Here is a 15,819-nt window from a genome sequence, read left to right on the forward strand (position 1 = left end):
AATACGCCTTCAGAACCCTAAAAAATTCACAAGCTCGTTAATTCATATAAATCTTACGTTAAACCCAAGTTAAAAAAGAAGAAGAGACAAACCGCCCAAGAAATGAAGCTGAGGATGGCAATGCTTGGACTTCTCATTTTAAGCGTAAGTTGACAATATTTCATGAAAGCCAAGCTTGAGCGTGAAATTACTGAACGCAATTTACGAAATGATTTCTTAACACTAGAACGGGTCAAAATGACTTGTTTCAAATAGCTCATCCTATAAAAAAAAATCTGCCAGTTGTTCTAGTGTTAAAAATCTTTTGAAGAATTCCACGCTCGGCATTTCTTTTCTTTCGTTGTTTTCTAATAAATGCGTTTATTGATTGGAAATAAAAAAGCGCCGTAGAAATGACATTCTATCATTTAGATTATAATTGTACATAAATTATCCAAATAATTTCAAATCGATTGGCAATCTTTAGAAATATTCTTTAAAATATGTTGTATAATTCTGTACTTGGCATTTATTTTCATTCGTGAAATTGTTAATAAGTACGTTTACTGATCGGAAATAAACAAGCGCTATAAAAATGATAATGACGCAAAAAAACGTTTCGCTTAATTTTATTAGGTGGGTCAAAAAATTCTGAAACACTTTTCTTTTCACTTTTTCAACACACAAAAGTCTTTTAGAAGTACTTAATAAGTATCTGACCTGCCTAATAATTAATGTCTTCCCGATTTGCAGGTCGGCTTTGTCGAGTGCAAGAAGAAGTACACGAAGCAACTAGTTTTGCAGAGTAAAGAGACGAATATAGTGAATTTCGTAAGACTGGTAGTGATGAGGCTCGTCTTCGGGGTAGCTTCATCAATGGGACTCGGAGAAAACCTTTCCGGAGTTCTTGGAGGGATTTTCGTTCCTCCAGGAGTCAACGAGTACGGGGATTACGGTGATGACGATTACACCTCGGCTTTCTTCTGAAAATAATGACTACAAACGATTAGAGGAAATTATCAAAATCAAGAATTGCTCGTGAAAACGGCGAAAGTCTCAATAAAAAGAAAAATCCGAATGGGTCTTGCAGCAAAATGTCGCTGCAAAAAGTACACTAAATTTAGGCTCATAGTAAATTATTTTAGCAGTATAGATTAGGATTACTTAATTAATTATGCAATTAGTGTAAAATGCGTAATCTCCAACTTTCTTGAATATTTCATCTCATGGAAGGTAGTAATGGCACTCCGTAGAATTTTGTTTCGACAGCTCCAATGTTTAACACCTCTACACATTTCTAGTCTTCGTACCTTTTGTGCCTCTTCGCAAACTTATATGTACATCTTCTTTATGTACTTGAGATATTCTTTCAGGAGTTGTTTTTAATTTGTTTATGAACGTGGATTAGAAGATTGCACCAAGTGATTTTTAATCAAAGAAATTGATTTGTTTGAATACCTTGACCTTGGTGCAACGATACCGATGTCCGATTTCCCTTTATGTAATGGTGTAACGTCGGTAACACGGTTATCGATTGTAGGGCGTGGAATTTATTGTGGCGTATCGATTGTAGGCCGTGAGAGGTAACTAGGTAGTGGCTACCAATTATTATAAAATATGCGCGAAGCGTTTGGTACCGATACGCACTTGAATAACGGGAACAAGCGCAGCATTACGTATTAATTAACTACATGAAACAATTGTTATCTCAAACTGAAACAAATACAGACGTTATTTTTATTGTTCCGTTGATTAATTTTACGTTTATATATTTACAATACAAGAATGTATAATATTATGATAACAGTATTACACTGAGCATCAAATGTAACTAATTAAAGGGCATTTATTTATCTACTTACGATAGTTCAATTACCTAACAGTGTTTAATCGTCTTTATCATTGTCCGTTAAATGCAAGTTATGTCCTATTTTTTTGCGAATGAGATCACCCCACAAGACATTTGTTTTACAAGCGGGACAAATTCCATCGATTGGTAGAATCATTTCATCCTTAGAGAATTCCTCAGCCAGACAAATTAAATGGGCAACCAGAAGGCAGTCAGACTTGATACACGTCACTTTGTCCTCGGCATTGACTATCAAGCCACATAAAGAACATAATGCTAAGGAGTCTTTGGCCTCGTAAAAAGTATCTTTTTCGCTCCTTTTTTTTTTACTCTTTGTTGTATTCTTTTTAGATGTAACACTTCCATAGGTGATTGGCATGTGCATTGGTGGCGAAATGCTATACGAATATTTATCAGCGAATTCAGAATCTAACCAATGCAAAGTTAAAGGCAAACGAACCCAGGGTCCTACTTTCAACATCTCCGATAAAACAAGAAGGCAAAAATCAAAGACCTTTTGCCGACTCTTGCGCCGAGGAACGTGTTTTAGTCGACGGCTGATCGCTGGATGCTGCCAAGCCCACTCAAACTAAAAGTACGTTAAGCAACATCTTTATACAATAATTTCCCAAATGCAAATAATTTTTAAAACTGGATACGTACTCGCAATGCCGACGTTGAACTTGGAAATCCATAAACGATTAATACCATAGTCCTAAAAACAACATAATTTAACAAAAACGTAAAAACAAGGCACCTTAGCTTGTCAGATAATACTTTTATTGGATAACACATATATTTTGGGTTTACAATATAACTGCATAAGTCGTCTCATGCTTATGTAAAATATTTCAAATGGAATAAGTCAGGTACACCAAATTTTTGGTTGTACAATTTAATATTTTAAGCGTTAAGATTTTACATGCAATTAAATATGAGAACTATTAGTTCTCAAAGTGCGTACAATCGGTTCCTTAAACTCGGTGAGCTTATACCAAAAACAATCTTATATTTAACTATTACTTTATTGGTGAATGAATTTTCATGTTTTCTTACCAAGGTCCTTTATTATTAGTTTTGCAGGCACCACCAAAATGCTTTCCTGCATTGTGCTGTTTAATTCTACGTTGGGGATTCACTGTATAACCTATATACGTCCTGCCTTTATAATTGGGGTTCAAACAATTTAAAAGATAAACGCCAAAGAAATTCTTCTCGCAGGCTTCCATTTTTATGTCATGCTTTCGATTTCTTCCGCATTAATTCAACTCAGAAATATTTAAAAATCACAAAACATTATAAAACCAGAGATCAGTTGAGACATTGCTCACAGCAAAGAATTCATAAGTCTCTAGGAGAGAGAGACTCAGTGGAGAGATCTGTATTCTTTACTCACAGGCAGGGTCGCGCGATCGCATTCTGTCCTGCCCTCTGCTTTCATACGTTAGTTTGCGTTAGTTTTCACCGTTTTTTGCCCCCAAGGACGGCGCAACGAATTTCTGGAAGCGGCTCGCGCACTCGCGATGGCGGTGCCACACAGATACGTTGCATGGGAGTTTCGTACGTGACATCGACGCGTGCCCCAAAGCTCCGCATCGCGTCGACTTCGGGGGCAACAATGTACATACTTGAAAGTTTTTTCATCTTTTTTTATCTTTTGCCGACTGGTGCGATCCACGTCGTTCATGACTCACGTGCTCGGTATTTAACGATGTTATTGAAATTTCGTTAATTACCATTGTTTTACCGTGAGGCGGAATATTTCAGGACAAATGTTTTGCAGTAAAGTTACTAATGTACGGGACAAATACTCGAACCAGAGATTTTTAACTTCCGAGCTTATTCTCAAAATGATGATTATAATTAACATATTTGCAATGAATGAGATAACGGCAGCAACATGGGTAACTAAATAATGATACTAACCATAAGAAAGATTGATACTGTTACCATACGGTACGATTTTAATTAATTTCACATTCATTATTAAAATCACCTTAGGGACATTAAAACAAATAATGAAAAGCTGAATCCATAATCAAAAATTACGTAACTGCAATGTATTTTGTGCGATTGCTATGAACTGTAAAACATGACGAAAAAAATTTGCGTAAAAAACCATACCCACGCTTCCCTTCCTTAAGAATTTGAAGTTGCGACACGTACATACATACGTTACACCTGACGTCATACCGCTACGTCAAGCTATGTTCTTGGGTATCAGCTTCCATCTAGGTTTTATGTGCTCCATAGGAAACATTCATTATTCTTTAATTAATATCCGTAGCTTATAAAAATTGTATATAAAGTATAACTCAACTCTCGAGCACCCACGTTGTAGTTTCGCCTGTATCATTTGCGGATAAAATAAATAAGGTAAGTGAAGGGTAAAGTCAAAGAGGACGCCACGAGTGTTCTTCCCTTACCATCAACAACGAGCAGTGTTGATAAACGTAAGTAAACCACCACCGTCAATTGCCGCATGGTACTACTATCACATGTACGTGGGCCGCCAACGGCAACTGGTAGATGGCACCACTATAGATAGAGTGTGGGGGGGGGATTGTCGAATATATTTCACCACTTTATCTATAGTTATTGTTTTATTATTACAGAAAAAGGAGCGGGTTTCCACGTGCGCTCTAGAATTGGTCACAAAGTCTACCTTTCCGATTTTCAACCGTTTTAAAACATTTTTCGACGTAGTCGTCTATTCGTTCCAAGTAAGTACAGTAATGAGCACGGGGTAACACAGTATGCCCCGTCCTGAACGCATCGCGCTCGTCGCGCGCCACGCCCTTGGTGGTTGATGGCCGGACTTCGTCCCGGGCCCGCCTCAAGTGTGCGAGCCGTTTCCAGAAATTCGTTGCGCCGGCGTTGGGGACAAAAAACGGTGAAAGCTAATGTACGAAACCAGAGGGCAGCACAGGAGGCGGACGCACGACCCCACACGACTCTGCCCGTGAGCGATCACCCAACTTATCTCAGACAGAGATGAGTTGGGAGATTGCTCACGGGCAGGATCGTCGATAGCAACCTGTGCTGCCCTCTAGTTTCGTACATTAGCTTTCACCGTTTTTTGCCCCCAAGGGCGGCGCAACGAATTTCTGATAGGAGCCCGCGCACTCGCGATGGTGGTACCATCTACCAGTCGCCGTTGGCGGTTCACGTACTCGTGATGGTAATACCATGCGGCAGTTGACGGTGGTGGCTTACTTATGCTTACCGACATTGCTCGCTTTTGATGGTAAGGGAAGAAAACCCGTGACGCTCCATTTAACTTTATCTACTTATCTACTACAAATAAGTACATTGTTGCCTCGAAGTCGACGTGATGCGGAACTTTGTGGCACGCGTCGGTGTCGCGTACGGAACTCTCATGCAGCGAATCTGCGTGAGTGCGATCGCTCTTCGAAATCTTCGCGCGTCCCAACCAGACAAGCGCCAAGCTACGGGTCGAGACGTTGAGTATGTGTGCGTTCGGCGCTTCGCTCGAAGAGTATGCGTGAGAGTCGAATGCTGCGAAAAATCCTCCCGAGGCTTACCTAACCCCGGATATACGCCGAGTCATTTAGCGTATGATTCTTACATTTCCCTACTATCGTTATCGAGCGTTATCGAGCGTCTTTGAGTGTTTTCGAGCATTATCGAGCCTTTTTCGAGCGATTTCAAGCGTTTTCGAGCGTTATCGAGCGATCTTCGACCGTTTTCGAAAGTTTTGGAGCGTTTCTCGTTAATTTTCAGAGAGGTTTCGAGCGTTGTCAAGGGTTATCGAGCGTTTTTCGACCGTTTTTTACGTCTCCGAGCGTTTTTAGAGTCTTTTGGAGCGTTATGGAGCGTTTTCCGAGCGTTATCTATCGTTTTTCGAGCGTTTCTCGGTCATTTTCAGAGCATTTTCGAGCGTTGTCGAGCGTTATCGAAGGCCGTACAGTGCCGTTGCGTGTGTTAAGTGCAGTAGAGAGCCGGAGAGTTGCCGCAGAGTCCCAGAGAGTTGCCGGACAGTGCCGGAGAGTTGCTGGAGAATGTCGGAGAGTGGCGGAGAGTTAGTTGCCATACAGTGCCGGAGAGTTGCCGGAGAGTACCGGAGAGTTGCTGGGGAGTTGCCGGAGAGTGCCGTAGAGTGGCGGAGAGTTGCCGCAGAGTGTCGGTGAGTGCCGGAGACTGCCGGAGAGACCCGGATAGTGCCGGAGAGTTGCCGCAGAGTGCCGGAGAGGGCCGCAGAGGGCCGCAGAATTGCCGAAGAGTGCCGGAGAGTTGCCGGAGAGTGCCGTAGAGTGCCGAAACGTGCTGGAGAGCGCCGGAGCGTTGCCGGAGCGTGCCGGATCGTTGTCGCAGAGTTGCCGCAAAATTGACGCAGAGTGCCGGAGAGTGCCGGAGAAGTACCGGAGAGTTGCCGGAGCGTGCCGGATCGTTGTCGCAGAGTTGCCGCAAAATTGACGCAGAAGAGTGCCGGAGAGTGCCGGAGAGTGCCGGAGAACGCCGGAGCGTTGCCGGAGAGTACCGGAGAGTTGCCGCATAGTGTCGGTGAGTGCCGGAGTGTGCCGCGGAGTACCGGAGAGCGCCGGAGAGTTGCCGCAGAGTGTCGGTGAGTGCCTGAGAGTGCCGCAGGGGGCCACAGAGGACCGTAGAGTGCCGGAGAGTGCCAAAAGGTGCAGGAGAGTTGTCGCAGAGAGACGCAGATAGCCGGAGAGATGCCGCAGAGTGCCGGAATGTGCCGGAGAGTTGCTGGAGAGACCGGCAGAGTTGCCGCAGAGTGTCCGCAGTGTTGCCGCAGGGTGCCGGAGAGTGCCGGAGAGTGCCGCAGAGTGCCGGAGAGTTGCCGCAGAGTGCCGAAGAGTGTCGGAGAGTGCCGCAGAGTGCCGGAGAGTTGCCGCAGAGGGCCGGAGAATGCCGGAGAGTGCCGCAAAGGGCCGCAGAGTGCCGGAGAGTGCCGAAGAGTGCCGGAGAGTGTCGGAGAGTGTCGGAGAGTTGCCGCAGAGTACCGTAAAGTGCCATAGAGTGCCCTGAAGTGCCCTACAGTGCCCTACAGTGCCCTGAAGTACCGTAGAGTACCGAAGGGTGCCGTAGAATGCCGTAGAGTGCCGTAGAGTGCATTATATTGCAGTAGAGTGCATTAGAGTACAACAGCACTCTAATTATAGTACCATAATTATAGGGCATTAGAGTGCTTTAATTAGGACTCTATTCAAGGTGCCTTTGTTAGAGGACCGTTATTAGCACTCTAATTAGGGTGCCATAATTAGAGTGCATAACAGCACTCTAATTAGAGTTCTAATAAAAGCCCTTTAACAAAGTACTCTGATTAGAGTGCTAATTAAGGCATTCTAATGCACTATAATTAGAGTGCTGCAGTACTATAATGCACTCTAATGCAATGTAATGCACTATACGGCACTCTATGGCATTCTGCGGCACCTTACGGTACTCTACGGCACTGTAGAGCACTCTAGGGCACTGTAGGGCACTCTAGGGCACTCTAGAGCACTGTAGGGCACTCTGCGGCCATCTGCGGCACTCTCCGGAAACTCTGCGGCACTATCCGGCACTCTGCGCCAACTCTCCGACAACTCTCCGGCACTCTCCAGCACTCTGCGGCAACTCTCCTGCACTCTGCGGCACTCTCCGGCACTCTCCGGCACACACCGGCATCTCTACGACACTCTTCGGCTATCTCCGGCACTCTGCGGCAACTCTCCGGCACTCACCGGCACTCACCGGCAACTCTCCGACACTCTCCGGCACTCTCCAGCACTCTGCGGCAACTCCCCGGCATCTCTCCGGCACTATCCGGCAACTCTCTGGCACAGTCTGGCACCCTGTGGCGCTCTGCTGTAACTCTGCGGCACACTACGGCGACTCTGCGGCACTCTCTGTAACTCTGAGGCATTCTCCGGCACTCTCCGACATCTCTCCGGAAAATCTCCGGCACTCTCCAGCACTCTCCGGGACTTTCCGGCACTCTGCGGCAACTCTCCAGCAGTCTGCGGCACACTCCGGTAATTCCCCGGCACTCTCCGGCACTTTGCGGCACTCTGCGGCAACACTCCGACACTCTCCGGCGCTCTCCGGTAATTCTCCGGCTCTCTCCGGCACTCTTCAGCACTCTGCGGCACTCTGCGGCCCTCTTTGACGCTCTCTGGCACTCTGCTGTAACTCTGCGGCACTCCCCGGCAATCTCCGGCCTTCTCCTGCACTCTCCGGCATTCTGCTGTAACTCTGCGGCACTCTCCTGCAACTCTCCGACTCTCTCCGGCACCCTCCAGTAACTCTCCAGCAGCTCTCCGACACTCTCCGGTACTTTCCGGCATTCTGCGGCAACTCTCCGTGACTCTTCGGCACTCTCCGGCACTCCCCGGCACTCTCCGGCACTCTCCGGCCTTCTCCTGCACTCTCCGGCACTCTGCTGTAACTCTGCGGCACTCTCGGGCACTCTCCGGCACTCTCCGGCAGTCTTCGGCACTCTCCGGCACTCTCCGGCACTCTCCGGCACTCTCCGGCACTCTCCGGCACTCTCGGACTCTCACCGACTCACTGCGGCAACTCTCCGGCCCTCTCTCGCAACACTCCGGCACTCGCTGGCATCTCTCCGGCACTCTACGGCACTCTGCGGCACTCCCCGGCACTTCCCGGTAACTCTCTGTCACTCTCCGAGACTCTGCGGCACTCTGCTGTAACTCTGCGGCACGCTCCTGCACTCGGCGGCAACTCTCCGCTACACTCTGGCACTCTCCGGTAACTCTCCGGCACTCTCCGACACTATACTGTAACCCTGCGGCCCTCTCCGGCAGCTCTCCGGCACTCTCCGGTACTTTCCGGCACTCTGCGGCAATTCTCCGGCAACTCTCCGGCACACTCCGGCACTCTCTGGCACTCTGCTGTAACGCTGCGGCAATCTGCGGCATTCTCTGGCACTCTCCGGTACTCTCCGGTAACTCTCCGGCACTCTCCTGCACTCTCCGGCACTCTCCGGCACTCTCTGGCACTCTGCTGTCACTCTGCAACACTCTTTGGCTCTCCCCGGTAACTCTCTGGCACTCTCCGACACTCTCCGGCACTCTCCGGCACTCTGCGGCACTCTCCGGCACTCCCCGATAACTCTCCGTCACTCTCCGGCACTCTGCGACACTCTGTGACACTCTCCGGCGACTCTCCGGCACTCTCCGACACTCCACTGTAACCCTGCGGCCCTCTCCGGCAACTCTCCGGTAACTCTCCGGCACTCTCCGGCATTCTTCGGCACTCTACTGCACTTAACACTCAATGGCATTGTACGACCTTCGATATGGCTCGGAAACACTTGAAAAACCCGCGAAAACGATTGGTAACGCTCGACACGCTCGACACGCTCGAAAAACGATCGATAACTCTCGAAAACGCTTAAGGGGATGTGAAAGGCGTCTCTGAGGGGTCAAATCGTTTATAAAAGTTTTCTCCGAACTGGGTGAACCGAATCGTTTCAAATTTTAGTACATGAATACGGAGACCCTAATGATGGTCCTGAAACTCGCGAAATTTCATTTTTCATAAAAAAATTTATTAACTTATCATGGACTAGAACCAANGGGGGAGAGGTCTGCCCTTCCCATAATGGGTGCCATTCTCCGTCTGACGTAGCCCATTTCCCGCTCCTATAATCCATCCGAATCTGAAATGCCATTCAAAAATCCATGCCCAATATGCATTCTTGACAGAGTGTTCTCAGAATAGTGAAACTTAACGTTTTCCTTGTTGCCCCTATTTTCAATTCGAGAGCGGCTTCGCCCTCGCTCTCGGCCAAATGTCCATTAGCGACCCGCACCTTTCCCAGTACGGGGCGGATAGCTCCCCTAAAAACCTCGGCTAGCCTAGGCCCTATATAGGATTTGGTTGCTCCCGAGTCCACTAGGGCTGGTATCGGCTTGCCTTCTACCAGGACCCACAGGAAACATGGGGGGTTTTAAAATTAAAATTTAAAAATTATTTTTCCTTCAACTAGATCGAACCGGATCTGCTGGAAACGACCAACCCGCCCCTCGTATGGTTCGCACATCCGTGCAAATCNACGGTAGGACCCGTTCAAGGTTCAGTTGCTTTCCTGTCGCCTTAGAAGTAAAGCATACGACGTTAGAAATAACAAGGTTCGTATGAACAGTCGTACAATTTGCATGTTTGTACCGACATTTATATATACATATACAAAACTAACATACTCGGCTTTTCAAATCAAAATAACCCGACGAAAAGCAAATAACAAAAGGCGTACTTTTAATGCAAAGAAAGCTTCACTTGCTTCTAAGTCGCCTTAGAAACAAAACATGCGACTTTAGAAATAATAAAGTCCGTATAAACAGTCGTACAATTTGCATGTTTGTACCGTCATTTATATATGTATATTGTGACGTGGTGAATTTCCCCACCCGTCACAAGGGGTATATGAAAGGCCGGAGTGCGGAGGGGTCCCCTTGGCAGTCATTAGGTTAAGGCGGGGGAACTAGAAAATAAAGAAAAAGGGTGGCTTTGAGACGCTAGGTACCAAGGTACTGCGCGCCGGCTGAGGAGTACCGCCGGTTGCCCAATCCCGGGGGACACGTGAGCGCCCGCAATTAGGAGGACCTGCTGCCATCGGCCGGTGGCCGACCTAATTAGTCGGCCTAGTGACCCACTTCGGTGGGGCCAGAGGGCAGGTCGGCTCCCGGAATTAGATCCCGCGAGGCCCGCTAGGAGAACATCAAGGCGGAAGCGGAAGGCCGGTCAACGACACCGCCATTGCCAAGGGGACTAGCCACGCGGAAGGACCTCCCGAGGACAGTGAGGCAGTGCAGAGCCTTCCCGACAAGGACCGTCCCGTACCGACGCCTGCCGTAGCCGGGGATCGTCCCGTCCCGGGGAGAGTGTCCCGCCGAGCAACCGCTGCGCTGCCCTTCCGCGGGAGGAAGGCCCACCCAGAGACCGGCGACCGGTGAGCCCGAACCTGCCCAGGGGGCTTCCTAAGTCGCGCTGTGTTCTGTCCCGCCGATATTGTCGCGAGTCAATTTCGCCGTCCGCCGTTTCTCGCGTTCGTCCCGGATTTAGCGTCGCGTCAATTGTGAGCCGGAATCCCGACGACGGCTGGAGGGTGCCGACACCCGGGTTTCGGGCGTGCGGTTGGCCGATGACCGCGTGGCGGATCGGGTCCGGGCCGCCATTGTCGCGCTGGGCGGCACCTTCCGGTCCTCGTGGGCCGAAGGAGTGTCGGGATCGCGTTCCGTGGTAGAGTCCGTACGAAGGTCCGGGAAGAGATCCTCGCCCGCCTATTTTACCAAGCCCCCATACCGTGAAAGAAATCGTCAATTCCGAGGATGCGTGCGCGCAGGACGCGGTGGGCGAGGATAGGGTGCCGACCGCGGGCCGGCGCCATTTCGAGTGCGCAGTTTCCGGGCGCCGGGCCCTGATCGAGGCACCAAGGGGGCCCAATAAGTCTTCCCGGCCGGGCGTTGTGCCCGTAGGGTCCCCTACCGAGGGGAATCCCTAATTCCACCGCGACCCAATTTTATTGTTTTTGCGCCCCGCCAAGCGCCCGTCCCGTTCGACGGGCGCCCCCTTTTTCTCTGTAACGCCTAATTGGTTATCGGGCGCGATCCAAGTGAGCGGCCCACAAATAAAAGTCGATCCCGTTGGGATTCGTTATCGCCACCATATCATTATCTCTTCTTTGCCCTCCCGTAATTCCCGCCGAACCGTAGGACCGGAAGGGACACCTTCGCACTCGGAGGGAACCGCGCCGAACCCCCCACCTCTGCCGTGCCGCGAAGGGCGTAAGGTCCTCGCGGGGCTGAGTGGCCGGTCGGCTACGTCCGGGGGCCGCGATTAGCAGGCGGGGTCATCGTGTTCCGGGATACCGGGTCCCGACAGCCCGAGGTGCGCGCGCGCACTTGGCGCCCTAAATAAATCGGGCCGTCGGAAGGGTCGAAGACCGAGCTCGACCCCTGGTCCAGACTTGAGCCCGGGCGTAGGACGATTTGCCGACCGGGGCAGGAAATCCCGTCGCAATATATACAAAACTAACATACTCGGCTTTTCAAATCAAAATAACCCGACGAAAAGCAAATGGCGAAATGCTTCTCATTCTTCACTGTAAGAGTTCTATTTGTCTAATTTATAAAAAAGTTGACAAACTGCGCGCATTGCAGTGAGAATCGAAGCATAACGAAAGGTTGGCAAAGGCGCATTTTCAATATAAAGAAAGCTTCCTCTAGTAGCACAAAATATTCATCTTCAATTTTCTTTATATGTAACTAACATCGTACATTTTGTAAATATTTAGCAGGCATTTGAAATATTTGTAAAACACGTTAGAATATTATATTTATAATATTTGTGTAATATTCGCTTCACGTGTTTTCGCACTATTTNAAAATTTTCAGGGAAAAATTAATGATTAAAACGCCCCAAGAATAGAAGTAGAATCCCTTTTGCGGCCCGGATCGAGTGATCCGGACTCCGCACTTCCCGTGTAAACTCCTCACTGAGCCTTTTTCGTAGGAAATTCCCCGAAAATCTCGAGTTCGCGAGGCCGCGAACCAGGAGGCCACGAGGCGGCCAGAGGGCCGTCCGTGTCACCCGGCGCGCACGCGCCTTTCCTTTTCCTTATCCCTCGGGGCCGAACGGCCCGTTTCCGCATCGCGTAGCGCAGAGCGAGCGCCGCGTGGCGAAAGACGTATGTCGCTTTGCTTTTCCAGCTCTATTTCCTTATCCGGCGAAATCGCGACGATTTTCGGCCGAAGACCTTTCTTCCTATAATTTTCTATCTTCTTCGCCCCTCGGCAACTGGTGTTTGTATCCTGTCCGAGTTCGAAGCGATTTTCGATAATAATTAATTTCGTTTTGTTTCTTAACGACACCATATCTTTAAAAAGTTCTATCTCTCCGGTTTAAGCTTTAGTCGGAGACCGTTTCGGAAATATTACGATATTTCCCCAATATCCGGTTTAATCTCTCTCACTCTCCAGGACGACGTTGAATTTTCTAAGTCCCTCGGGACCGTCCTGACTTCTTATTTCACGCACGGCTTAATGTGCGAAAGTCCCTTCGAGTAAATTTCCTCAGTTCCTCTCTTGCCTACATGGTATGTTTCCTTCCCCTTGAAAAGATCGGAAAACCGATCAGTCCTAGTTTAATTTAAAGATCATCCCTCGCGCAATTATTTGCGGTTTCAGTTCCTTTGTCGAAGTAATTAATATTTTGAAGTCCCTTCGCGTTACACCTCGAACTAGTTCGGTTCGCATATATTTTACCCTAATATCCCGCAATTTCCTATCTCCATTTTTATTATCGTCATTTTATAGTATTGTACCTCGCGGATAGTATTTCCTTTCCGGTCTATCCCCTTCTTAAAGAGCCTACGGAGAGATCAGCTGACGCTCCGCTTAGGAAATTATTCTAAGTCCCTCGCGCGATCTATCTCCTTTAAGATCGCGACTGGTCGAAAATCCGATCCTATTTTTCGGGGATTACACTACTACTCGGGGAACTACAGTTCGGGAATTATTTTTCGGGATCGAGTTGTTAAAATTCAGATTTGATATCGCGTTTACCGGAAAGTGTCATTAGCCGCCGATCGAGATTTGTGTACGGCGATTAAGAGTTAGCTATCTGTCACGATTAATTACCTGCGGAACCCGAAAGAAAGTTGAAATTTTAATCGGTCGAAATTTACTGTATGGAATTTTATTTAATGTGGATGGCCTCTATTCAAACATTTATTTGTGCTGTTGGTTATTGAAATCGTGTATTTGATTTTATTGTTTATGAGTTTCACGAACGGTGCTTGAATTGCGTGGGTTATTCGGATGTCACCTCGGTTGTCGGTGAAGTGTGTATCTTGAATAAAGTTTCATTCCCTTAAGTGAATAAATTCGGTTTTTGACTGATCTGGAGGAAAATCTATTTACTGTTAATGTTATTAAAATCAAACTTCAGTTAGTGTGAATTGGGTCGTTTGCGTATGAACCTTTTCTAACCTTGAGGGTTCGCAACCTTATAATAAATTCGAGTTGTTCAGTGAAGTGAAATCAGTTAAATCCGTGCGTTGGTTGAATTATCATTTTATATACGAATCCGTTCGGCAAACTTCACTCAATCACCCATTATTCTGCACATATTACCGTGTCATTTGTGTAAACCTCTTATGTGCAAATATTTTGTGTCACTTGTAAAAATTTGTTGCGTTGCCAATCGTCTGATTTTCTGATTTCGAATATTACTGTGTCGGCCATTCTGTAACTTTTCCTTTGGAATTATTCTTCATTCGCTCCGAATTAAAGGAAATTTCTCTGCTTCTTAAATTCAGATTCTTTGAATGTTGAGCGTTACTGCGTGATTAATTTTCCACATTATCGGTGTTACTTTCACTGTCGAAACCATTGCCCGGATATTCAATTTTGAGAGTTACTCTAAATGTGGTATTGAATTGATTGAGATTTTATGATTTTCGATTGCGTATTTTTGCAGAGTTAGATTGTTTTTTCCGACTTAGTCGAGTCTCGCGCAATGTTAAATTTGTAATTCGGAAGTTAAATTTAATTTTCAACACACACGGTGATGGGAGTTGCTTGTGGTTTCTGGAGTATTGTATTTTGTTTCTGCGAGTTAATATAGAAATTTGATTGCGCAATTTGCATGTCCACTGAACCTGTATTTGATATTGATCTGTGCATTTTATGTATTTCTTTGAATGTACTATTGTGAGTGTTTCCCTCCTAACTTTAAGCGATCCCGGAATTGTTTCTAGTGGTGCCTTATCGATATTTAATTCGAATTATCTATTTTTTTGCTACATAATTTTGTAATTAGAAGTTTTGATTCCTTAAGAAATCTTATCAAGTACTATCCTAATCAATTGATAATTCTCTTATATTAAAGTCATACTCTTAAATTTTGCTCTTAATTTTGCCTTCAAAATTTTGTCTTTACAATTTTGTTCTTGAATTTTGTTCTTAAATTTTGTTGTTAAATTTTGTTCTTGAATTTTGTTCTAAAATTTTGTTCTTGAATTTTGCTCTTAAAGTTTGCTCTTAGATTTTGGTCTTAAAATGTTGGTATTGAATTTGGGTACAACCCCACCTGTAGTGCGACATGAAGGACCCCCGGATTCAATTTTTGTTTAGGAAGGTTCGTGATCTCGAACTTCTGGTATTTGTCATTTCACTGTATCGCGTATCTTTGGAATTTTGATTCTTTTATCTGCGCATTGCTCCGATCATTGAACCCGTATATTTCGGCAACACCCAGAATTGTATTTGAGAGGAAATTTTAAATTTGTTGATTATTAATAAAGGTTTGTTAATTGGTAATACCCCTACTCTTGTTTCTTTCCGTCCTTGACCCTCTGTGCACCCCACTCCCTGGCTCTACGATTGAATTGGTGGCCAAAAAGGGCGTTTGATCTGTGCTGCATGTAAGGTGATTGAGTGCGGATCAAGATTTGGTATTATTTTGACGTAACAAAAAATACTGGCTGTCGTTCGTCTCAAGGACACGGTTTATCCCTTATTGGGATTCCTTAGGGGAGGTTCGGTTCAGTGCCCATAAGCTTAGCCTAAACCTTATGGTGCTAATTCTTGTGACTATTACCCTATCATACGCTCTACTCCCCTTTCCCCTAAAAGCTGGTGTAAGGTTTTTACTAATACAACCTTGGTTCAAAAAGTAAACAAATTTTTTTTTAATTGGAATTTTGGTATTTTACACTGGGTGCCGCATAATTGGGGGCATCGGGACCTCTATGGGGCTAAGGCCCCTCGCCCCAGCCCCTTATTTATTAACAGTTCGTTGGCCATCCGGGTCCGGCCGTCCCACAGCTCCACTGGACCTTCCGGATCTCTCTTAAGGGGATGTGAAAGGCCTCTCTGAGGGGTCAAATCGTTTATAAAAGTTTTCTCCGAACTGGGTGAACCGAATCGTTTCAAATTTTAGTACATGCATACGGAGACCCTAATGATGGTCCTGAAACTCGCGAAATTTCATTTTTCATA

The 15,819-nt window shown here is 46.7% G+C and overlaps 2 protein-coding genes across 3 annotated transcripts; one reads left to right on the forward strand and one right to left on the reverse strand.

Annotated features, from left to right (window-relative positions):
- Positions 1 to 14: 14 nt before the first annotated feature.
- Positions 15 to 1,000, forward strand: LOC105694214. The gene is made up of 2 exons (XM_012414675.2): positions 15 to 144; positions 733 to 1,000. The coding sequence occupies exons 1-2, from the start codon at positions 103 to 105 to the stop codon at positions 964 to 966; spliced, it is 276 nt and encodes a 91-aa protein (XP_012270098.1). The 5' UTR covers positions 15 to 102; the 3' UTR covers positions 967 to 1,000.
- A 555-nt stretch (positions 1,001 to 1,555) lies between these two features.
- On the reverse strand, positions 1,556 to 3,837 carry LOC105694199 (structure-specific endonuclease subunit slx1). Of its 2 annotated transcripts, none has more exons than XM_012414654.1 (4): positions 2,885 to 3,837; positions 2,492 to 2,543; positions 1,842 to 2,417; positions 1,556 to 1,692 (listed from the first exon to the last, which is right to left on the reverse strand). In XM_012414654.1, exons 1-3 carry the CDS (start codon positions 3,055 to 3,057, stop codon positions 1,866 to 1,868), a joined length of 777 nt encoding a protein of 258 aa, XP_012270077.1. In that variant the 5' UTR covers positions 3,058 to 3,837; the 3' UTR covers positions 1,556 to 1,692; positions 1,842 to 1,865. The 2 variants fall into 2 exon arrangements, with proteins under 2 accessions (XP_012270077.1, XP_012270086.1); XM_012414663.1 differs by having other exon boundaries at positions 1,575 to 1,692; positions 1,856 to 2,417.
- Positions 3,838 to 15,819: the final 11,982 nt, after the last annotated feature.

Source organism: Orussus abietinus, unplaced genomic scaffold, assembly GCF_000612105.2.
Source record: "Orussus abietinus isolate OABI.00-Male unplaced genomic scaffold, Oabi_2.0 scaffold376, whole genome shotgun sequence".
Classification (NCBI taxonomy): domain Eukaryota; kingdom Metazoa; phylum Arthropoda; class Insecta; order Hymenoptera; family Orussidae; genus Orussus; species Orussus abietinus.